Consider the following 25,322-nt stretch of genomic DNA (forward strand, 5'->3'; position numbering starts at 1 on the left):
AATACTTGGTATTTTATTCTGTGTTTTGGGTGTCATAAAAAACACATCAACAGTACGCATTTTGAAAAAATATAAATATTTATTGTTCAGTCACTTCATATTCCTTTTCATTTTTCTGAGTTGAGAAATCCACTCAAACATATCAAACAAACACCATTACTTCTACAAATTTGAAATTGTGCAATCATATTATCAAGCAAACCATTAGAAGGGAATTTTTTTTTGGTTCAAAACTAGCAGGCAACTTCACATTTCGACCAGAATTTTTTGTAGGGAATTTAAAGATAAGAATTACTATCTAATTCAGTATGCATGATTCTTGCTCTCCTCAACTCTTCAACCTCGTATCATGACCTTGAGGAGGCATATTTATGCTTGCATATGTACAACTCATTCATATAGAGATTGCCACAGATCTCTAACATCAAGAGATGGAAGAGAAATTGATTGAACTTCCTTTCAGACACTTGGCTCTACCTTTTTTGCATCATTTAGAGTGAGTTTGGCTGCATCCAAATCTGTCGAATAATCTTATACCATGTCGTACACATTCTTGCAAAGTAAACCATGTGATGCAGATTGATCTGAACTCATCACTTATGATTGCTTTTTAATATAGTATGGGCCTAAGGATGTCTGAATCTGAGCATTTCTGCACCCATTCTCCTGATTTTTCATCTAAATTCTGCATCTCTGCATTATCCAATTCTATCTGAGATATTTAACAGCATATCTTGGGTTCTTCATCACATGAACTAAGAAGATAGATGATTATCTTAATTAACTGATCATGATCTTTTTCCAGAATCCAATCTATGGTTCGTATGTTGGCATCTCTAGTTGGACAATTAAGTTGACATTTGGGGTTTATATATTACTCTTTCAGTGATTCTTGTGGAATCAGTGGTTTGTTGGGCTCCAAATAACAGAGGATTCTAAATAAAATCTCCATTTACCTGTACCAATTTTTTGGTATTCTGATGTGTACTGTTTTCAGAGCAAAAATTCTTGACATTTCTTGTTTTTATGAATTTACATAATTTGACTATAGTTAAATATTTGGCTGTGGCGACTTCCTAGATCTTTCTTTGCCTTTGCTATAGCTATGGACAATCATAAATATCATTATTGAAGTTACTCATATCATTGAGTTTTAGTACTTGGGAAGCATATTCTGATTGACATGGATTCTTGATCAGGATTATGTTATATGTTGTCTTTAGAAGTTTAATTGTGTATATTTTCCACTTGTGCAGATAAAGAGAGAAATTTCTACAATGAAATTGATCAAGCATCCAAATGTTGTCCTGTTGCATGAGGTGAGTTTATCAATTCTTGATTTAGAGATACATTAGTAATAAATGAGAAACCCTGATACAGGTCAAAACTGGCAATTTAACCGTTAATGGTGTTCTTTTATTGTTGTACTGAAAATATACCCTTTTCATATCAATAGGTTGCTGGATGATAATTTTCTGTTAAGTAGGAATTACTAAAATTATTCTTTTTGATATCGAACAGTTTTCTGTCTTCATTTTTCACTACAACAGATCATAATTTGTGAAAACTAAATATGGACAGTAGCATATTATTTTATAACACATATTAGGTTTTCTTTGTTTGTCAATGTACAAACACAGGTTTCGTATCGCTACTTTGTGTAGCAAATTTGTAACAAGCCACCCAAAATGTAGAAATAACTAAAATATAATTAAGAATCTAACACAAAAGTGCCATAACTTTTTTTGTTTTTTGAATTCTTTTTCAATTAAAGAAGCAATTCTCAGAAAATAGAAGAGGATGGTGCCTCCTAAAAGAAGAAATTGGAGTCTCTTGCTGAGTTTGTGCTCAGTTGTGGGGATCAGTGTCTCCAATAGGTTGGTGCTTGTGAATTTTGGAAGTGATGATTGATGTCTACAGTGGGTTGGTGCCTGCAAATGTTGTAAGATCTTTTTATCATTTTGTGTGGTTGGATTTGGACAATAATTCTAAGCAGCCCTTCTCTGTGGTTTTCTCCCGAAAAGGTTTCCATGTAAATCTGTATTCTCTTGTGTGAATGTTGTGTTATTACTGTTATTATTGTTATGGTGGTTAATTTTTGAATTAGTGAAAAGTTTACCTTATACTGATTCGTTCCCCTCACTCTTCGTATATGTGTGTGTCGTCATTAGAGTACACTTATCACTCCCATCAAAGTGAGAAAGAGTCACCTTCCAAGGGCTTGTTGGTAGTCTCTCTGCACAAAAGGACTGCTGTTTTTAAGCCTTCCACCACCTCTCTTCTTCTTTTGGTTCATAAGTTTATCCAAAGACAAAATGTCCTGAATCTCCAAAGGAAGTGTCACATATTTCACATAGCATGCTCTTACATCATCTGCCATTGAAATATTTGCTTCTTGAACTATTTGAGCCTCCCCCCTACGAGTGAATGTAGGTTGGAGAGGTCTTCAAATAGACCCAAATGCTGCGCCAACTATGTGACCATTGTTGTTCTGCTGATTGTTGGTGTTTGAACAACTCTCCCCATTTTAAATTGGAGTTGTTTGAGGTCCTTTCTGATTCATCTTAGCAAGTAACTGTCACATCATGTTGAGCATGACTGACTTTATCTTTGTTTTGGCATTCAGACTGTTAAGGATCAATAACACATGTTAGTTTGTAGTTGGTTTGGGTGTTTATGTTTGGTTATGTTTGAGTCGCCGAGAGGTTCCCGTGGGGTAGTTGGTAGTTAGTGATGGTTGGCAACTTGGCCAACTGTCAAGTCTATATATGATTCGGATGGAACCTCAGCAAGGATGGTATTGTATTGACAGTCTGACATATTCTTGAGAATTCAATAAAGATATCATTCTTTTGGTATAGTTGTTTTGTTATTGTTACTCATGCTTTGATATATGAATGTTCTGTTACATGAATAGTTGGTATGTGTGGGATATCCTTGTTTTATTCGTGAGTTTACCAACCTCACATTGAGGACTAAACATTTTGGCGCCGTTGCCTGAAGGAACCCGAAGATAACTGTGGCTATAGGCGGAAGGAATTAATGGGTCGACCATTCAACTAGCAATTAATTGTCGTAGACATTGACACACACGAAGAAAGTACCATGGAAGAGGCACGAGAGGATCAGTTGACGACAGATTTGGTAGAGTTGTGGGACGTGTCGGTCACGCAGTACGTGCAGAGGGAGACTCAGGAGAGAGTTGTCTTTGAAGGCATAGTACGTGGTGAACTCACTGTCAGCACTCTCGTCTTTGACCTGCTCGGAAGTATTCCAAGGTTACTCGCGAGAAATCTGATTAAACTCCAAGACCGAAGGGAGGAAACTGCACGGGAACTCTGTCGGCAACAAGTACTCCAAAGGTACGAAGAACGGAACCGTAGGGAGGAAGAGGAAAGGGAGACAAGCCGACGCCGTACCCCTGGCAATTAATGCCACTATGGCTAAACAAAGACAAACGTACCACTACCACCGGAGGAGTAGACGAGGGAACTGCACGAAGATCTCTCCGTATAAAAGAACAAGCCGAGTGGAGACGACGGCTAAGGGAGGTTGCTGACTCGAAGAGCCCTGAGGAACATAGTAGAAGTCAGAGTGTGAGTCGGAGTCGTAGTCAGGAGAGACAAAGGCCGTGTACATGGAAGGAGTTGGCGGAGGTCGCTAAGAACCTGCCACTTCCAAACGTAGTGGAGGAAGATCTCGCCGACCAGGCCCCACACTCGACGTCAAGTGAAGAAGATTCTGGAGCCGAGTCGCAGAGCAACCCGTCAGAGTATTCTGAACAAGGAGAGGAGGCGGTACGGGACCTGTACGAAGAGATCGCCAATATTTTTGAAGCAACATTATCCGGCATCAGGAATTTGTCCTTGTCAGAGGGAACCAAAATAGGAGGGTCAAATCCAGAAACCCTGGGAAGGAGGGACTATAGGAACGAGGGTAACCAAAGCCCTGCGGATAGCGGTCCAACCAGGTCAAGAGCATACGGTACCTTCTAGACACATAATACCTTTCGGGTATATAGTAACTTCCAAGTGCTACATAAAACCCTCCAGACAAAAACAATGGCACACACCCCGGAGAAACAGAAGATTTCAAAATTCATGGGTGACGGGTCAGAGGATCCTGTACGACATTGTAAGACATGAGTGACCATTTGGGAAGCGAATGGCCAGGACGACTAGGATTACTGGTTGAAGAAATTTCCAGCCACTCTGCGAGGAATAGCAATTGATTGGTATACAGACCTGGATGCCTAGTATAAAATGTCATGGAACAATCTGAAGAAGGCTTTCCAAGAGGAGTTCAAACTCCTACGGGATGACAATGAAATCATGGCGGAATTTTACAATACCAAGCAGGGAAAAAGTGAAAGTGTGCGGGCCTATAACAGAAGGGTGAGGGAACTGCTCAACAAAATGGAGAACTAGTCGGCTGATGGCCTGAAGAAGAGATGGTTTGTTGAAGGACTAGTACCGTCTCTCAGACGGAAGATGAAGGTGGTCCCTCCGCCCTCGTATGACGAGGCATACAATCACGCGATGGATATTGAGAGTGAAAATAAGACATCTCGAGGGAAGCGTCAGGTGAGTGATGGTGATAGTACGGATGAAGACAGCGATGGGAAGTCCAAGACCGTGCAAGCACTCCGAAGGGATATGATGAGGATCATGAAAGAACTAAAGGTTGACAAAGAAAGTGGCAAGGAAGGAAAGGAACTATGGTGCACCGACTGTAAGACAGAAGGGCACATAGGAGACAGAGGAGGGAGGAAACCCAACAAAGGAGTGCTGGAACTGGACGGATGCTCTGAAGATGGAACTAGTTTGCTGGCCGGACTCTTCCATTGGCAGATGGAGGACTATGAGGTCTTCCACCCGGAGTGCCATATGTTGCAAATATGCAAGATTGGGGAATCAAGTGGCGATATGGAAGAGCAGTCATTTCCCCCGGAGTACGATAGGTACCAGGAGGGAATGGCACGGGTGGATGACACACTAGCCCACTAGTTTGAACGAGACAAACCCATCAAGTACGAGGAAAGGAATGTGAAAAAAGTTAATTTAGGCAAGGACGAGGACCCGCAGGTGATACTCGTAGGGGATGACTAGAACCCGTACGGAAAGGCGGCGACTTTCAGGATATTCTTGGAATACAAGGATGTCTTTTCCTGGACCTACAAGGACTTGAAGGGGGTACCACCGGAATTGTGCGTACATCGCATATCCCTCGTACCAGGAGCCCAACCCATACGGAGGAGACCGTATAGGATGAACAAGAACTACGCGACCAAGGTGAATGAGGAAATCAACAAAATGTTGGAAGCTGGGATCACATTCAAAGTGGAAACAAGTGACTGGGTTTCTGTAGTACCCCTGCCCTAATCAATTTCTAATCTTGGTTAGTTTATCTTAATACAATGATTATAGTCAGATGTTTGATTTAATGCATAGCTGTTGATGTGGTTTTCACACTAGTTGTATGCAAGTTGTTTAGTGTTCCTATTTCGTGGTATTAATATTGGGCTAACGCTTTCATTAAGTTTATATATATATGCATGTATGACTCTTGGTTGCAGGAGATTTCAGGTACAACGCCGCATGAGTGCGAGGTTCGTCTTCACCTGGATTTGCAGGTTTGAGTGTACCTCTTTAATCCTTAGAGTTGGATTAGGTGGTCGTAAGACCCTAGTTGACCTTAGTTGTGCTCAGGTGAGCATTGCCAGTCGTCGTCGGTAATCCTTTTTTGTTCGGGTTTGTGAGTCGTCTGTTTGGTTGACCTTCTTGGTTTGCGTGCTTGGTGTGTATGGATAAATTGATTAATTAGCCCTTAGTAATTATTTTGATTATATATGTGTTTGTGCATTGAAGATTAATGGACTAAATTAATCGGGATTTCGTTATGCGATTATCGTTGATTTTGGATTGCTCATTTTAAATTGGGAGCAAGTTCAATTAAATAGTTAATTTAAATATTAAATGCATTTTGGATATGCTGTTGAAAAGAAAGTTTTGTATTTAAGTGCAATAGATTTAATTGTATTCTGTTGGCTTTTTAAATTTGAAAGGTTAAATTTCAGTTGAGTGACAAAATCAATTTTAAATGGGAAAAGCAATTCAATTTATTGATATAGTTAGAAAAGAATTAATTTTGAGAATTATTTTTAAATAAAAATTTTAATTCCAAAAATGGAATTTTGGTCAACTCTTCCTTATAACCTAAAATTTTGGGAAATTTTGGAGGATGGATGTTTTTGGAAAATGCTTTGTTAAAAAAAAATATTTTTGGGATGAAATTTGGGGATTCTGGAAGGAGGAGGAATTCTTGAGCTTGCAGGTTGGGCTCTTTAGTAAATCTCTTCTAGGATTGCGTATGAAGGTAGGATTCTAAATTGTTTTCTTGTTGCCAAAAGAATTTACTGTTCTGGTTGAAAGAAATGAATTTGTTATTGAAAAATCAGTTTGATTGATTAATAGAGTAGAATGGAAATAAGATCTTGAATTATCCCTCCTTGATTTCATTCCTTGTTTTCAAATCAATTTCTGGTTTGCCAAGAATGATTTAAAATTAAATAAAATTGAAATTTAGTTGGGGGTTTGGCAGATTAGATGTTAAATTTGTGAAGATCAATCTTGTTTGACCAATATGCTGTTAGTTTTGGAGAAATTTTCCCCTTTCCTGATCTGGGTATTTTTAAAAAGATTGCAATTTGGGTGAATAAAAATAAAAAAAATTCATGATTCTTTAGTCTCTGGGAGACTGTTTTTTTTTAACTGTGTATTGCACAGTGATCAAATTTTAAAAAAATAAATAAAATAAAATTAAAAAAAAGATTGGAAACCCCAACCACGTGGGAGAGTACCCCACCACGTGGAGGGGTGCTGCTTTTCCATTGAGCAGCAGCGCTCCCATGGGGGCTGCGTGCTCCCTTTGGGAACAGCAGCGCTCCCATGGGGGCTGCGTGCTCCCATTGGGCAGCAGCATGAGCTCCCAAGGGGGGGGCCCACGTGGGGGTCCACGTGGGTACCCTCCCCCATATTTGTGTTTTGGTTTTTGTAAAAAAAAAAAAGGGAAAGAAAAGTTTTTTTTAATGTTTTTTTAAAAAAAAATAAAAAATTATAGTTTAATATTATTAAATTTAATTTTAAATTAAGTTTTTAATTATGTTTGATATTTTAATTAAGTTTTTTTTTATTATGATTAAATATTGGCATTAATTAATAATTCAAGGATAATTTGTTATTAATTAATTGTATAAGGTTAAATATACAATAATTAATACTCAAATCTTATCTTATTATTAATGCATATTTTCTTGTAATTAAATACTTAATTTGTTAATTTCGTTATTAATTATTAATTTGTTATATTTAATTAATCGCAGATTATTAAATATGTTCATTAATTAATAGTTAATTTTTGTAATTTTCTTTATATGCTCAAGGAAACAATGTGTTAATCTGGGAATGGATTTTTTTTTTTTGGCTTCCCTAAATATGTATATTTCCTTGATCTGTATAGTGTAAATTGGTTCTGGAAAAGACAAATGTGTAGGAATTTATTTTGAACCAGTACGTCATTGATGTTTTAATTGAAGATTAAATATCTTAATTAATTGGTTAATGGTTGTTTAAATTATATTCTTGTGATATTGGTTAAAGAACTCGTTATGGCGTATTTTAGTATGTTCGATGCAATGAACATCAGTGAGTTAGAAAACCAAGAACAACCTGTATCTAAATGAGGTAGATAACTGCAATCTATTTTAGATCATGTAGAAAACTTGATCGACTGTTTAATGTTTAGATCAATTCGGAAAGATTGTATCTATTGCATATTACTTATGCGAGTTTAATTTCTGTATTCACTTTTGCTTATGTAATGGCAAGTCGTGCTTTGTTTGTTAGGATCCTGTCGTATGGAATGATTTGGGCTACCTATTTCAGTCCTCGGTTCCGAGTTGACTGTTGTTGTGTGGTAGTGTCATATTTGGTCATATCCTTTGTGTGGGTGTAGAATGATGATTCGTGTTTGACCAGATGGTTGTTCTCCCCTTCTTGAACTCCGTTCGTCCGACCATGTGTATTCCTTGGTTTTTGAGTTTGTCTGAGTTTAGTCTAGTGTCGTATGGGAAAGTGGCTTTCGGTTGGGGGCCGCACCCAAAGTGGCTGCTGGGTAAACCATCGAAAGTGAGTCTAATAAGTGATAACCTAACAGTAGATTAGAATGTAATCTCTAAGTAAGATAATGTGCCTCACACATGGGACGAGTGCTAACATAGACTCGACATGCTGTGAGAAGGCCTGAAATGGCAAACCACCATCCTTGTCTTCACGAGAGGATGTGTGGGTCCACATGAGGCTTGGATGGGCCGGAGGCTTGGATTAGGTTGCCAGGTAACCCAGTGTATGGGGCCGGAACCTATGAAGACCTGCCATGGTAACCGTACCAGGTTGTGTGATGACACTTGTCGCTGCGTTCGCTAGTGTGTTGTCGTTTTGTCCTGTTAGGAGTACCTTTGTGGGTCGTCCTATTGTCTATGCCCTTGTGAGTACTTGGTTTCATGTTAGACCTTGGGTGGTGATGACTCAGTTTTGTGGACGCTCTCCTGGACCTTTGTCTTAGCTTTGATTATGTTCGGCTGGATCCTGTTCTTTTCAGGGATCGTTTATGTATTTATTGACCGATGTGGTCGTTTGTATATTGTTTATATTTCGCCTTGATGGCCGGATTGTAATGGTGTAACCTCATGTATTCTTAACTTTATTAATTATCAGAGGGGTCTTGCAGTTGAGCAGACCCGGAAATGTAGCCCTTCAGGGGTGAACTCCGAGATCATTATGGTGTTATGTGATGCTATTCTCTTATGTTTCCCTTATTCAACTTTATCATGTATGAATAGCTTATGTTAGAATGTATAAGTGGATAAGATGGAATTCATTTTAAATGCTTGTATGCGGTTCTTTCTTGAATGCCTATTTTGATCGAATGCATAAGTGGTTTAGATGAGATGTATCGTAGATGCATGTATGCAATCGTCTTTTAAAATGCAGTAAATTGGATTATGAAAGAATGTAACTTAAGAGTAATGGAATATATATATTCAGTTGTTGTTAAGGAAATTAAGTATGCTTGAAAAGATCTCATATGTTTATGATGAAATTCTAGTGTGTTAGAATATTAGATGTATGGCTTGTATTTTTAATGAAAAGCTTGAATGAAGATTATGAATAGATCTTAATGGATGAATCTTTGCTTGTGATTTATATTTCCATCTTCTGAAAGAAATTATCCTGTTTAAGAATTATCTCGTTATTAAGATAATCAGCGTATTGGATTAATTGTGTGAGTTAAGTGAATTTGAAATTTAAGTAATCTCGTTGGGAAACTCTTTAGGTGTTAGTTGATGTCTTCCGCTATGTAATTCTGAATCTTTGATATCTTGATTGTATCTTAATGTGGTGTAACTTTAAAAAAAATAAAAAAATTTGCACTCTATTCTTGTGTTTTGGCTTATCCCTTCGGGGTTTCCTGGCGGGGCATTACAGTTTCCCCAATAGTCATTTCTCTCAAGAAGGAAGCTAATCAAATAAGGATATGCATAGACTTTAGGTACCTAGATGTAGTAACAATCAAAGATCCATTTCCAATCCCATTCACTTACAACATTTTGGAAGAAATAGCTGGGCATGAGATATACACATTTTTGGATGGGTTCTCGGGATACAATCAAATAAGTATTGCGGAAGAAGATAAGCTAAAGACCACATTCATGGTGGACGAGGGGGTGTACGCCTACAGTCGTATGCCCTTTGGGCTATGTAATGCATCGACAACCTTCCAGAGAATAATTTTACACATTTTTGACAAAATGTCTGTAGGAAATTTCAGAGCTTTCTTGGATGACTCGTCGATTTTTAGTGATCAAGACACCCATCTAAAGGCACTCGGGGAATGTATGGAGGGGTGTCAGAAAGCTAGGCTAGCCCTTAACCCAAGGAAGTGCAAGTTTATGGTACCGCAAGGAAAGCTTCTTGGCCACATTGTTTGTAAAGAAGGTCTGAAGACAGACCCAGATAAGATAGGAGTGATTGTCAACATGGAGAATCCAACGAATGTGACAGGGGTGAAGTCATTCTTGGGCCATGTTGGCTATTACCGGAGATTTATCAAAGGCTTTGCACAAGTCTCGTGGCCCCTAGACAAGCTGACAAGGAAGGGAGAGCCGTTCGTATGGGGTACGGAGCAGAAAGAAGCCTTCAAGGAATTGAAAGATTGACTGGTAAGTGCACCAATACTGGTGTATCTGGATTGGAATAAGGAGTTTCACGTACACTTTGATGCCTCCAACTTCGCGATTGGTGCTACCCTTGCACAAGTAGGGACGCAAGGACTGGATCATTCCATTTTTTTCGCCAGCCGACTTTTGTCAAGGGTTGAACGAAACTACAGCACAACAGAGAGGGAGGCACTCGGGATGGTGTACGTGGTACAAAAGTTTTGCCACTACCTGTTGGCTACTCCGTTCACATTTTACGTGGACCATCAGGCACTAATGTACTTGGTAAATAAACCAATTATCTAGGGTCGGGTAAGTAGATGGCTACTACTCCTGCAAGAATTGACCTTCACCATTATTGTATGGCCAGGCAAGTCCCATGTGATAGCCGCCCAACTATCAAGGATCAGATCAGGAGAACCAACTGAAGGGGTGGATGAGGACTTCCCAGATGCACACTTGTTCCAGATTGCAATACTACCATTGTGGTACGAGAAGATTGTCCAGTACCTCTCTACTTCCACATTCCCATAGGAGATGTCCCCGGGGGAACGGCGGAAGTTGGCATTGAAGAGTAAGACTTTCCAACTGATCAATGGCCTATTATATAAAACGGGCCTCAACCAAATCTTGAGGAGATGTGTTATGGAGGAGGAAATTCCAAGTGTTTTGAAGGAAGCACATGACGGGTTATGTAATATCCCCAACAATTTTTTCAATTTGTTTCCAGTTACAATCACAACAAGAACCTGTTAAGGTTAGGAAATCAAGATACAATAATATTGAAGTTGTAACCCTTCCACTTTCTGATCACCAAGTGCCCAATATGGGAAGGTGAGAGCATACGGTGTTGAGGCGATCGTTAGCTTCAAATAACTGGAAATAATACAATCCTCAGCCGGCAAGCTAGCCCCTTCCACTTTTCAATGGGATATGGAGAATATTGAAGATCACTTGGCGGTAAACCAGTCAAGGATAATACAAAAAACTGAAGAACAATAATTCTACCGCTTATGCAGCAGGAGGACTAGAAATGAAATTTCCTATCAACTCCACCGCTTATTCAGCGGGAGGACAACATTACAATCAACTCAACCGCTTATGCAGCGGGAGGACAATGTTACAAAATATTCAAAATAGGCGGCTAAGCCAGCCTCTTCCACTTACGCAGTGGGACTACAAGCAATAATCCAAAAGATAGCTGTTAGTACTACTAACTAGCTTTACAATGCACATTATGGATTATCAATACATGAAATATCACTATCCCAAAGATAGGCAGCATAGCCAGCCTCTTCCACTTATGTAGTGGGACTAAGAAATAACATAACTTTGTTGTTAGTACTGCAAACCAGCATTACAAATCATATAGAATGAAGAATCAAGTGTTGATAACAAGTCCAACAGCTGCAACAATAATAGATAATCACTCCCAAACCAACTTAGACTACTCACACCAAAAAGCTCTTCTAACACACAACTATGAAATTCTGAAAATCATTAGCACACACAGAAAACACCCAGACCAGCAAGCTATAGACACCCCCAAATGCTCATAACTTCTCCAAATCAACTCCGAATGACACAAAAATAGAAGCAAATGAAAGCTATGACTAAGGCAATGCAACCAAAGACTCAAACCTGCATCGCGAACACCACAAACAGCCAACACGCAACCCAAGGAAGCCAAGAGATAGTACGACCCAGCTGGAAAGTTCAATTTGCTGCAAAAAATAAGAAAGAACTCGAAAAGAAACGCCAAGGTAGAAGAATGATCGCCCTCCAGATACGCTCTCAACGAGCTATTAACCAGAATAATCGATTGCACAGGTAGGGAGATACGATCGAATCTTCGCTTCAGCCACACCAAAAACCAGCAACACTGAAATCCACACACTGAAAATCTGAAAATGCACACTAAAATCGAACCACACATTCAGAAGATCCAGTCACAACTAGGAGTGATATCTCACACTCAAAGTTTGTCAAGAGCCCTAGGAGGTATTCACCCTTGAAGTTTGTTTGGAGTCAATCCGATAGCATAACAGTCTAAATTGTCTGAGATACCAAAATGAGAGCCCAAGTCACTTATTTATAACTTTTTGCCAACCAAATTCAAATTCAAATGCACTCCAAATACACCCAAACCAAATGCCATTCCATTTCATTTCATTTCCTTGCACAAGTTCACCCAATTCACATTCACCCAAAATCGCCCTTTTTAATAAATATAAGTGTCATAAAATAAAGTGTAAAGTGGGCGCCCAACTATGACTTCCAAATAAAAAATATTACTAAGGCAATATACTTCGATAATCGCCCCATATGCCTTGAGTTATAGTTTAATTATTAACACCATCATGACCCCCTTGAAGTCATATGCAAATTTTGCCCAAATAGACTTGGGATAAAATTAATATTCTCTCCTTTCCTAAGTCGTCCATCCATAAAACAATCAAATATTAATACCTCATGCCTAAGGTATTAATATATTAAAAATACCTTCTCAAATATTGATTATTGCCAAATTTGAGTCAGAGACTGAAGTGTTGGAAATCACCAAAACTGAACTGAGTTAGGGCTCTGAACTGAACTGCTAAAAGTAGTCATCTGAGTGAATACAGGAACCTACCAAAATAATACTGCCAGAAATAGCCATTGAGCTGAGCTGCAGAATCCTTGCCAAGAATAGCACCAAAAAATGCTAGAAGACCAACTGCTCAAACTGACCGACCAGAAATAGCCATCTGAACAGGCCTGTTGTCATCCTGCTAAAAATATTACTTACTAAAAATAGCATACTGCTAAAAATAGTAAGTGTTTCCAAAGTGATTTTAACCACATTCTGAGCAGCCGTCGCACTTACTAAAAATAGTAAGTCAAGAAAAAGTCACCCAATGCAGATGCATGTCGAACCATCTTGAAGCTCTTTGAAAACCCAGAACGAATCCAGAATCCAAACTGTCAAACTCCCACATATACCCCTTGAAAACACCAAAGAATCCTCCTATAAAATAGGAAACCCTAGTTTTTGCCCCCGACTAGCCTACGAGCCTCCAAACTAGGCTAATGGCCAACAAAACTAATCACTGCGGAGAAGGGGGCATTACAGGTTAGCAGGCGGACACATGGGACCAAATGCAACTGCTAGGAAAGTACTTATGGCCGGTCTGTGGTGGTCAACTCTACACACCGACACCTGGGAGTGGGTGGTCGGGTGTGACACTTGCCAACGTGCAGGAAAACCACTCAAGCAGGACTTCATGCCCCTCTTTCCCTCGCAACCACAGGAGCTATTCGAATGGTGGGGTTTGGACTTTGTAGGACCCTTGAAGCTGAGTAGCATGCACAGGTGCAAATATATTGTAGTGGCTACGGAATACCTCACCAAGTGGGCAAAAGCGTGTCATGTCCCCTAATAAATGATGGACAAATGTATAAAAAATATTAATTACTTTATATAAACCTTCCCATTCGTTTATATAAATAATTAATATTTACATATATCATGTTCCCATTCATTTATATAAATAATTAATATTTACATATATCATGGTTAAAAGGCATGTCTTTTAATTACATGTATTTTTGTTTAACACCACTAATAGTCTTAACTATTAGGGGATTTTTAACCAATTGGTGTTAATAAAAGGATGGGCACCCGAGATGGAGGATATGGAATAATATACAAACAATGTTTGCAAAGAAGTTTGATTATCTACAAGATATCAAAGCTTGTTAATAAATTCCTTTCGCCAGCTATAACTAGCCTATTGGAACTATAAACCGAGGAGTGTTCTATGGCGTGAGCATTGGCTGAAACTACTGAAACGCATATTCATATACACCAACTGGAGGAGACTTGCAGAGGTTTGACAGGGTGACATACAAACTCCATCTTTCACAAAGATTAACGACAGTGTAGCGGAGTGGTTTATAGAATCAACCTTTTCCATGGTTCCCCGATATCGGGTGCAAAATTTAATCCAATCACTTTTTCCGCTCACGTAAGCCAATGACTCGACATCGGGTATAACTCCGACTTGTCCCGATAGTCATGAAGGTAGCGTCACCAAGGGTGTAGAAGGAGTCACGTGTTAATGGTGTAGTCGAAGTTTCATAATTAATGGTGTGCAGGAGGATCATAACCGTAGTGTGGCAGAAACAGACAACGGAAGTATCATTACCCTGTGTTGCAGCGGACGTGGACCATTGAAAGTTTCGTATCCGTAGTGGAGTTGGAAGTAACGTATTCGTGGGGAGTTGTTGTTGGGAGCATACGTTAAGGAGGTCCATCTTCTTATACTTCACGGTGAATCCCTGTAGATTTTTGGTAACGACCAGCACGTGGATATCATCAACTGTCATAGCGTGGGAATTAGGTGCACTATACATACACTTCTTGAATAATGAATGACTCCTTAATGAATGCCTTGTTCTGTCAATCAAATACCAGCAAGTGGGAAGAGAAATTAAGTTGGTGTGAATGAAAAATATCACTATCTAAATGTTATTCATTGCTCTACCAATAACGCACTGGCTATGTTGAAAAACAAATTGCTGATGAACTGGATAAATATTTAATAGATAATTAAGGAATTTTACAAAGCGAGAGCCTTGCCAGATAACACGGCTCTGAGTACGACATAGTTCTTGTATGAACAGATCGTCACAAGGTATGGGATAACACTTCAAATCACCAGTGGTAGGGGAGTGCACTTTGTCAACCAAGTAATCCGTACCATGACCGTAGAGTTCAAAATATTTCACAATCTCTCTAGTCCGTACTACCCTTGAGCTAATGAACAGGCAGAAGCGACCAACAAGGTGTTGGTGTCAATAATTTACAAGTCGTGTGGGGTGGAGTAGAAAGACTGGGAGGAAAGGCTACCAGTCGTACTGTGGGCCTATTGCACAACCTACAAGGTCACCACGGGGCATACCCTGTTCGAGCTCATGTACGGGTAGGAGGCAGTGGTACCGGCCGAGTACACCGTACCTAGCCTCCGGGTGGCGGTGGATAATAGACTCAGTGATGAAGAAAGCTTGAGTGCAAGGCTTGATAGCCTGGTGAAATTGGATGAACGAAGGGTAATGGCACAATGGGCAACGGAGGTAGCGTAGCGACGGCGGAAGTGCTGGCATGACAAGCACTTACGGCGGGTCAACTTCCGGTCGGGGTAGTTGGTTTTGAAGTATAACGGTCGGAATGAACTCCGACCGAGGAATTTTAAAGTTCATTGGCTCAGACCCTATATGATCAGAGAGGTCGGCAAGAACGGGGCAGTGAAGCTATCCACTCTGGATAACAATCCAATCAGGGACCCAGTGAATGGTTCAAAATTGAAAGTCTACAAAGAACGGAACAAACCTGTGATTGGGATTAACATGCTGAGATACACTACAAAAGGGAATTGGACCATTGACCAGAACAAGGAAGTCGACGAAGACCCAGTGGTAAAAGGAACTCTCCTACCGGAGAGATGAAGAATGGGCAAATCCTTTTGTAGCCATAGAGGAACGGATTGTGCCAAAGCAGGTGGAAGGTGTTGTGGTTCCTAAGAACCACAAGCACCTCACAAACGCGTATTTTGGGGATCCAGCTGTATGGGTACGGGTTTCAGGACATTGGAAGAAGCAGGCCCCATATGAAGGTCTTCGAGAAGGGTACGTAGCATACGATATCGATGAAGAGGCTGAAGCCCGAAGGAAAGCTGAGAGTGCAAATAAAGAAGAGGAACTTGTAGACCCAGAGGAAGAACTTGACTTAATGGAGTACAGGGCAACCCTAGGTCCCTATTTAAAGATGGTGCTGAAAATGGAAGACTTATTCATCATCGCCTCCTAGCCAGGTGAATTGGAAGCCGGACCAAATTCATTATACCGGGTGATCCCTAACCCTGTAGGACCACTAGAGGTTGACAGAGAGAAAGTAAAATGGTACCAACAGTACGGAGGCCGCTACATTGACGGGCGGTATGAGGGGGTGGGACCCACCTTGTTAGTTGACAAGATATGGGACTTGGAGTACGTGGGGACGTGTTGTGCTCAAGAATGCTACAGGAGGATGCCACACGTATGTATGTGGTTGCACGATTCAGAGATAAAGCTAAGGACTCAGAATGACCCCTCAGGAGTGAAGAGGAACAAAGGAGACGGGGATGTCGACCAAGGATCAAACAAAAGGTGGAAGGAAGTCGGGACGAGTGGCAAGGGAAGAGCAAGGAAGAAATCAAGTACGCAAACAAGCAAGAAACTAAGGGGACGAAAAGCTCATTCGGCAGCGTTCGTAGAAGCAATAAGCTACCCTGGGGATCACAAAGGGCCATCTGAATGACGCAACCTAACCCCGGGATACCTTGGTAAACTAAAGGTACGAAGAGTTACATTTAAAAAGTGTTGTCAAGTAAAAAGTTTAAAAAAACTAATAAGAAAGGGGATTTTAAAAGTGGAAAAAGAAAAGTATATGGAGGAGATAAAAAGGCCAGGGTTAGTGAGTATTAAAAAATTAAAGTGCAAGGCAGAAGTAAGGAAAAAATATGATTGATAAAAAGGAAATTATTTTATAAAAAGTTAATAAAATACTTATGCCTAACCCTAACCCTGAAAAAAGATTATAAAAACCCCCAAAAAGGCCATTTGTAAACATTTCAGGAGAGGAGTCAGAGCCAGAGTAGCAGACTTGACAGCAGGACAAAATCGAGAGAGGGAAGGAAAAATCTCATCCAGTCAAAGGAGAAATCGAATCCGTACGGTGCAAGCAAAGAAGCAGAAATACCGTATAGTGTATGGACTACGCGTACGGTCGACACACAGGTGTAGAGCAAGGAGAGGAGTTCGTACAGCGTAGCTCATTCGTACGGCGTAGCCCATCCAATCAACCCGTGTGGCGTAGCTCATCCAACCATTTCGTATAGCATAGCTCATCCAATCAACCCGTACGACGTACATCAAAGACTGCACAAGGAACAGAGTACGGTGTACGGTAAAACCGTACGACTGATATTACACAAGGAACGTTGTACGATGCACATGGAAGCCGTACATATATTGTACATGAGGCATTGTGCAGTGTACATGGAAGCAATTAGGGAGAGGTTGTACGACCATGCTCCAGGTATGACAACCAAGAGGAATCCATATGGACCACATGATGAATATCGTACGGTGTTGTACGAGGATTGACGAAGGGAAGTCTATACGGACAAGGAAGCAGTTTATAAAGAATTTGAAGGCATCAGTTTGGAAATTCGTGTTGTCCATATGGTGTTAGGCGTAGAGTTCAAACAAGTTGCGGAGGTTGTACGACCAGAGGAGAGAAGCGTACAGACCTATCTGTACACCATACCAACAACAGTGGGCACGATGGTCCGTACAAATTGGTGGAGCACACTTGCAGACTGTTATAATAATGGTCGGGGACTGGACAAGAAACAGGAAAATAGGGTAAAGCAGCTGCAGTGCAACCATGACCACTACGGACCCAGCCAGCAGTAGCAAGAAGGCCAAAATCGGGCCAATTGTGCAGAAGGATCCAGAGGGAATCACTGCCGAGAATGTAGCCTTTGAGAGTGTGACAGGCAGCGAGTGTCGTACTTGTTGGGAGGAAACCCCTTCTGACCATGTGATAAAGGATTCCCTCAGGAAAGCACATGTAGACTATGCCATCCAGATGCTGACATTCAACATCAAGGATTTTGAGCTGGTGTTGTGGACTATGGTGTTTGGATACAACCGCTAGGAAAGGGCTTCCATCATTCAGTTCCAGGGCTGCACCGTATGAGTTTCCTTCAAGGCGGAAGATTTCAGGAGGGTATTTGGTATATGCGAGAAGGGGGCATCTGCAGCGAAACCAACCAAGAAGCTCACCAAGGAGAAAAAGAAGTGGCTGCTGGACTTAATATGCAGAGATGACCTCACAGAGGAGCAATGGAAAAGCGCCTGGTCTGACAGTAGGGGATTGAAGTGTGCTTTTATTGCACCAGGAGAATGGAGAATGCTGATGGACTTGGTAAAAAGTCAGCTCACAGGGGCCAGCCGTGCATCCAATATAGCCATCTGGATGATAGGGTTAATGAATGGCATTACGTGCGACAAAGTTTACAACTGGGGGCAGCTTTTGGCGAAGAAGATTCATGATTTCCTCAAGATGGAACACAAGACATTTTACATGTGCCACCACGCCATCACCCTCTTCTTGGATGCTATACACCTGCAAGTGCCGCCAGAGCTGTGGGGGACTTTCGAAACGCGTGGAAGGGTGAAACCTAATAAGCCGTCCATGTACTATTATGCCCATCTGGACATGCTTGGTGACACCACACAGCTGGCAAAGAGGAGGAAGTTGGACGTGTCCGTTGAAGTCGAAGATGACAGGAGCACCAAGGATTCCGAGGAGGACGAAGAAACTGAGGAGCAGGAGAGTGGAGATGAGGGGTTCCGTATGGCACCACACACGGCAGGAGAGGATGAAGGGGAAGTGAAATTGCAACAACAGGAGGAGGAAGAGGAAGAGCAGCATGGAGGGCTACGAGCATAGTGTAAGAGCATGCGGGTGAAATTTACACCCCCAAAATTGTCCTCTTTAACACACTTGGTACCACAGGAAGCACTTACAGTGGCGAGTCCGGTCGGGGACGTGTGACCAGTAGGGGTGCTGTTCCGGAAAATTAATGAAGGAGAACCACCGGCACAACGATGGGTGTCACTGGTGCAGATCAGTTTAGCTGTACTTGAGTCACAAGTTGCACCAATCGCAGAATGTACCAGTATGGCAGACCGTACGGTGGCAGAGGAGGCCGTACACAAGAGTCCAAATAAAATGGTTCCGGAGACGGCCGTACCAAGGGAAGAAGATGTAGTCGTACAGGAAATCGGTACTGGTACGAAAAGTTCGGGTACTGGCACAACATGTACTAGTACGACAGGTACTAGTACAGTACCAGCAGAGAGAGATGAGTTGGGGGATGTACCGATGACAAGAGATGGTTTGGAGGAGTTGGCAATACTAGAGACACTGATGGATGAGGATATAGATGCGTCGTTAGATGGGTGGTAGGGGCAGTTTGCACTCACACCTCACCCTCCCCCCTCGCCTTCACCACACGCCATGGCCGTTGGACTGAACCAGACACAGAACAGGACCACCCCTATCACAAATCAGGATGAGAGGATGTCTGCTGAGGAGCAGAATAGAGAAACAAGAAGTGGTGGGCAGAGCCCGAAGATCATCAATGTTGGGGAAAGTAGGTCCGAAGGACTACTGGCAGGACTTCACCTCACTCCACCAGACCCTAGCGATCCAGGAGGCTCGCTCCAGCGGTTCCTTGGGGAACTACAGAGGATTTCAGATATAGCACGTGGAATGGCATAGTTGATTGGGCAGATGGATGCTGGCAACTCCGCCGATGTTGAGAAGTTGCGCCACTTCATGACTTCCGGATGTGCGGATGAGTTTGCACGCCACTTTGAGCAGCAAGGGTGGCCGGATAGTAGTATGCCGGAGATGGTACAGGAATGTGCGCGCATGAGACTGGTGGAGGGAGTGGGCACCTTAGGTGCCACCTTGCACAGTATGGAGGGATCTTTCTGGGATATCTATTTGCAGATGCGACAGAGTTAGAGCAGTAGACACAACGGTTGTATGCAGCAAAACTAGAGAAGGAAGGGAAGAAGCGTGCGAAGCTAGCCGCAGTAGAGAAGAACCTGAGGACTGAGCTAGAGACAAAGGTGACTACTTATGAGGCTCGTTGCAGCATGCGGAAGGAGGAGGTACAAGTACTGGCAAGACAAGTGGCTGAGCTTACTCTACAGATGGAATAGAAGGACAAAATATTGTTGGAGGCCGCACACATGGTGAAGAAGGCACGGGAACGACAGCTGACGGCAAAAAAGAACCTCAGACTCCACACAGGCCAACAACCTTCTTCTTCGACCACCACAAGGATGCCTCTTCCCCCTTCTCAGTCTTAGTCTTTTGTTTGTTTTCAACCTCCTGTTGTCTTAGTTGTCTTGAAGACGACTACTTTTGGGGGGGGCTGATGTTAGGGGTCAATAACACATGTTAGTTTGTAGTTGGTTTGGGTGTTTATGTTTGGTTATGTTTGAGTCGCTGAGAGGTTCCCGTGGGGTAGTTGGTAGTTAGTGATGGTTGGCAACTTGGCCAACCGTCGAGTCTATATATGATTCGGATGGAAACTCGGCAAGGATGGTATTATACTGACATATTCTTGAGAATTCAATAAAGATATCATTCTTCTGGTATAGTTGTTTTGTTATTGTTACTCATGCTTTGATATATGAATGTTCTGTTACGTGAATAGTTGGTACGTGTGGGATATCCTTGTTTTATCCGTGACTTTACCAACCTCACATTGAGGAAGAAATTGTAGTCTCTTGCTGAGTTGGTGCTCAGTTGTGGGGATTGGTGTCTCCAATAGGTTGGTGCTTGTGAATTTTGGAAGTGGAGATTGATGTCTACAGTGGGTTGTTGCTTGCAAATGTTGTAAGATCTTTTTATCATTTTGTGTGGTTGGATTTGGACAATAATTCTAAGCAGCCCTTCTCTGTGGTTTTCTCCAGAAAGGGTTTCCATGTAAATCTGTATTCTCTTGTGTGAATGTTGTGTTATTATTGTTATGGTTGTTAATTTTTGAATTAGTGAAAAGTTTACCTTATACTGATTCGTTCCCCTCGCTCTTAGTATATGTGTGTGCCGTCATTAGAGTACACTTATCACTCCCATCAAAGTGAGAAAGAGTCACCTTTCCAAGGGCTTGTTGGTAGTCTCTCTGCACAAAAGGACCGTTGTTTTTAAGCCTTCCACCACCTCTCTTCTTCTTTTGGTTTATAAGCTTATCCAAAGACAAAATGTCCTGAATCTCCAAAGGAAGTGTCACATATTTCGCATAGCATGCTCTTACATCATCTGCCATTGAAATTTGTGCTTCTTGAACTATTTGAGCCTCCCCCCTACGAGTGAATGTAGGTTGGAGAGGTCTTCAAAATTTCAAATACTCCCATGGTTTGAGAGAAATGGGAGTGATGATGAGTTTGATGGACAAGATTATGACACAGAGCCATTGAGTGAGCCTACGAGAGTCCATTTAGATTACCTCGCGAGGAGTACATTTCATTTCTCTTTTAGTCTGATTTTAGATGACTGGATGGCTTGCAGATGTGAGTTGGTTCAGGACTTATACTCTCCGTGTTGCGATAGTGCTCTCCCATCTTCAGAGGATAGAGTTATTGATTGCAGGCACTTGATCCAGCAGTTTGGGATGGATTGTTTGCGGGATCAGCAAACAATCAATCGTTATGATGAGCAACGACCATCAGAGTTTTTCATCTCCTTGACACAGAGACTTCATCCAGGATCATGGGGGAAGGATGATGCATGGATTAGCAGGTGTGTTGTTGTGGATGGTTATCACAGGTGTGAGAGTTTCACAGTGGCTGTAGAGAGACACGGTATCGAGGATGCCTCTTACTATCATTGTCTCTTCATGATAGATGGATGTGGATTTAGTTTTATTTGGGATCTGTTGTGACCATTTCACACATCGCCCCATCGCAAATGGGGACCCCCTCTTTTTGTTTGTTTTTCGCTCGTTGTTCGCCTTCGTTTTTAGGATTTTGTTAGTCAGTCAGTCGTCTGGATTTAGGGTCAACCCCTAGGGTTTTAACTTTTGTCTTTTCAGGCCAAAATCCAGTCGGTTTTGGGAGCTTTTTGATTTTCCTTTTCTAGAATGCAAATTTTGAATGCAATGAATTCGCCAGAATGGTCTAATTTTCAATTGGAATGTTGATGCAGAGCTTAAATTTGTCTAAGTGTTGAAGATGAAATGTGAATTTTTGTCCAATTGAATATTTTTGACCAAATTTTGACATTTTTGATTTTTGATCCTAGGCATTTCAAATGATTTGTTTTCGCCTTGTGAAGTGTTAAAATGTGTAAAATCATGTTATTTTGGCCTGTAGGAGCAAAATCGCTCCTGTCCCTTAGTGAAGGACGGGAGCTCGTTTTCAAATATTTTACTATTCCTGCAGGGTCAAGATGAATTACGAATTGGAAGTGATGGAGAAAGGCGAGATCTTTCCATTGAATATAAATTGAAGATTTTCATGAGCACAGAAATGCCTCCAGGGGAAAAATTGCTCCTGTCCCTCAGTGAAGGACCGGAGCTACAAATCCAATTTTGCTTTGTCCTTGCAAGATTTTAACATCTTGACGATGTGAAAAGGTCCAAAGAGGTGCATTTTATCAAATGAATATAACTTGAAGTGTCGCCCAGGGGATCACATAGGATAGCAAGTCCGGCTTGAGTGAGGTCCTGATCCTGAAATTTGGCTAAGTCTGGAATGCCCTGATCCTGAATTTGACTAAGTCTGGAAACTGAAAAAACCTCCAAAAACTAGATTTTGCAATATAACTCCTGGAGGTCTGAAACCACTCTCAAACATCCTGAAAGTATATATGGAATATAACTTAAAGTATAAGAATATGTTTCTTCTTTCTTATACTTAAATGTTATATTCCATTAAAATTATCCTGATAAAGAGTGCGAAAAGTCAAATTTCGCTCGTGTCCTTCTCCAAGGGTCCAGAGCGAAAAGCGCTCCTGTCCCTCTCCAAGGGACCAAGGCGAATCGCTCGTGTCCCTCACCAAGGGACCAGAGCGAAAATGCTTAGTTGAGCCATTCCTGACCTTGTTTGGACGAATCGAGACATCATAGGCATGGTGAAGGACGAAATGAGCATGATAGAGCATCCAGACTTGATCAAAAACAATGAAATGATGAAGTTTTTGCCTAGAGGGTCAAATTCGCTCCTGTCCCTCACTGAAGGACCAGAGCGAAATTCTTCATAAGGTACGATCTGGGCAAAGATCAAGCAAATTTTATGTTCGAAGGCAAGAAAGGAGGTCAATCGAACCCGTTGAAGACAAATTGAAGATTATCAAACGTCAACAAAGGACCAAAATGCTTAAGTTCGCTCCTGTCCCTCAGGAAGGGACCAAAGCGATTTTTGTTGTAGATGATTTTCTCGCCAAATTTCAACCGATCTCAAGGCATGAATGAATGAAAGGAGGCATTGCGAATCCGTTGAATATAATTTTCGAAGGTGATGAAGTGAAATGAGGCCCACAAGAACAAAATCGCTCCTGTCCCTCTCCAAGGGACCAGGGCGATATGATAAGTATGATGCCGTTCCTTTAAGTTCAAGACACTCCAAGTTCGAATACAAGGTGGTGAAGACATTTTAAGGCGTCCTAATCAAGCGCAAAGTATCAAAGGTTGCTAACATTGAAGAATTTACACCAAGATTCCCAGTTCGCTCCTGTCCCTCAGGGAGGGACCAGAGCGAAATTTGCATAAAGGCTCTAAATCTTGAAAATTGATCACGTTCCAAGTGTCCAAGGGAATCAAAAGGACATTCAATCGCAAGGATAAGTCAATCAAGTTCGAAGATCCCAAGGAAAATGGCAAATTCAACGTAGAAATGAAGACCTTGGACGTAAAATATGCAAGGATCATGACCAAGGTAATGGATCGCTCCTGTCCCTCAGTCAGGGACCAGGGCGATGAGGTACGTATCCTTCATCTTCAAAATTTGGCGCTCAAACACATTTTTTGAATTTATTTAAATGCTAGAAAAAATCGATATTTAATTAAAAGCATTTAAATAGCGCATGGTATGTATTTATTAATTATTTTTGCCTTTGTAAAAAATCGAAATTTATTAATTAAAAATAAAGGCATTTAATAATTAATTATTAATTTAATAAAAATCAAAAGGGAGCGCTTGGTATTTTAGAGGTCGGCCTTTATTATTTATTTAAAAATCGTTTTAATTGCTATATTTTGCAAAAAGTCGGCCTAAGGTCAATATGAAGGTGAGCGCCTATAAAGGAAGGTGTTTATTTCATTTTCACATCATCATTTATCATCTCTCATATGCAACTTGGAGAAGGCAAAAGAGGAGCGAATTTCATACAAAGGAAGGGCAAAATTATCATTCAAGAAGAGGAGCGAATTCAATCAAAGGTGGTGTGAAACTACTATCCAAAGGAGAGGCGAACTTGCCAAGGACATTGAAGAACACATCAAAGATTCCAAGGGTGGCGAATTAATAAAGAGGACGTTCATTATCCTTCAAGATCAAGTCAAAGGCTTTAAATTTTGATTTTTGCCTAGGCAAATTCCTCATTTTGCATTCTAGAGTTAGCTCTCTAGTGAGGTATGGCGATATGGATTTATTGTTTTGATTTTGATTGTTGATCGTCATAGCTTAGATTTTGAAATTTTGAAATTTTGAATTCCTAGCTCAAGAGTCGTTTTTAGGAAATGATTAATAAAGGACTTATCATTAAGTTTCTTAAAAAAATTGCTCTCTAATTTATGTTATGTATTGCAAAATCATGTTACTAATTTTGAAATGTTGTGTAGGCATCAAATGGAGGTCTCTTCAAGGAAAATCAAGCCGGATCCAGGACGGTCTTCGCCAGGACGGTCTTCGCCGGGACGGTCTTAGCCAGGACATGGGCGACCTCTTTCAATCCAGCGTTCCAAGGCGAGGTACATCATCTTCCTGCACATCAAGGACACAAGGAGTTAGAACAAAGGGCTCGTTGAAGAAGTAAATAGTTCCAGATGGATTATTTAAAGCAAGCTTCTCAACAACATCAAGTTGAATATCTACCAAGTTACAAGTGTCAAATGAGGTGGCGTCCTAGTCATCACTTCTCCAATCAGTTAAGTCCATCTCAGCATGTCCAGATTCAATGTACTTAACTCATGGAAGGTGGCACAAACTCCGATGTACCTACCCTAGCTATCCATTGGTCAATTTTTCTAAAAGGGACATGTGTCCAAGCAATACAATTTTATCATTGGTCAAACATTAAATGTTATGTAATGGTTGTAACAAACCCTAATTAGGGTTTTCATTGTAAAATCTTGGCCATTGATCTTGAATTGATCTAAGCCATCAAATTGTATTGTGGGCACTATATAAGCCCAAACATTTCATTTGTAAAGGATGATTA

General features: G+C 41.1%; 1 protein-coding gene across 2 annotated transcripts in view; it reads left to right on the top strand.

Annotated features, from left to right (window-relative positions):
* The window catches only part of LOC131029070 (CBL-interacting protein kinase 23), a 206,962-nt gene that overhangs the window by 57,856 nt on the left and 123,784 nt on the right, over nt 1–25,322 (top strand). For both annotated transcript variants that reach the window (XM_057959465.2, XM_057959464.2), the window contains exon 2: nt 1,257–1,319. In XM_057959465.2, coding sequence (XP_057815448.1) covers nt 1,278–1,319 — 42 coding nt within the window. In that variant the 5' untranslated portion in view covers nt 1,257–1,277. The remainder of the gene's footprint in view (nt 1–1,256; nt 1,320–25,322) is intronic.

This window comes from Cryptomeria japonica, chromosome 3, assembly GCF_030272615.1.
Source record: "Cryptomeria japonica chromosome 3, Sugi_1.0, whole genome shotgun sequence".
Classification (NCBI taxonomy): Eukaryota; Viridiplantae; Streptophyta; class Pinopsida; order Cupressales; family Cupressaceae; genus Cryptomeria; species Cryptomeria japonica.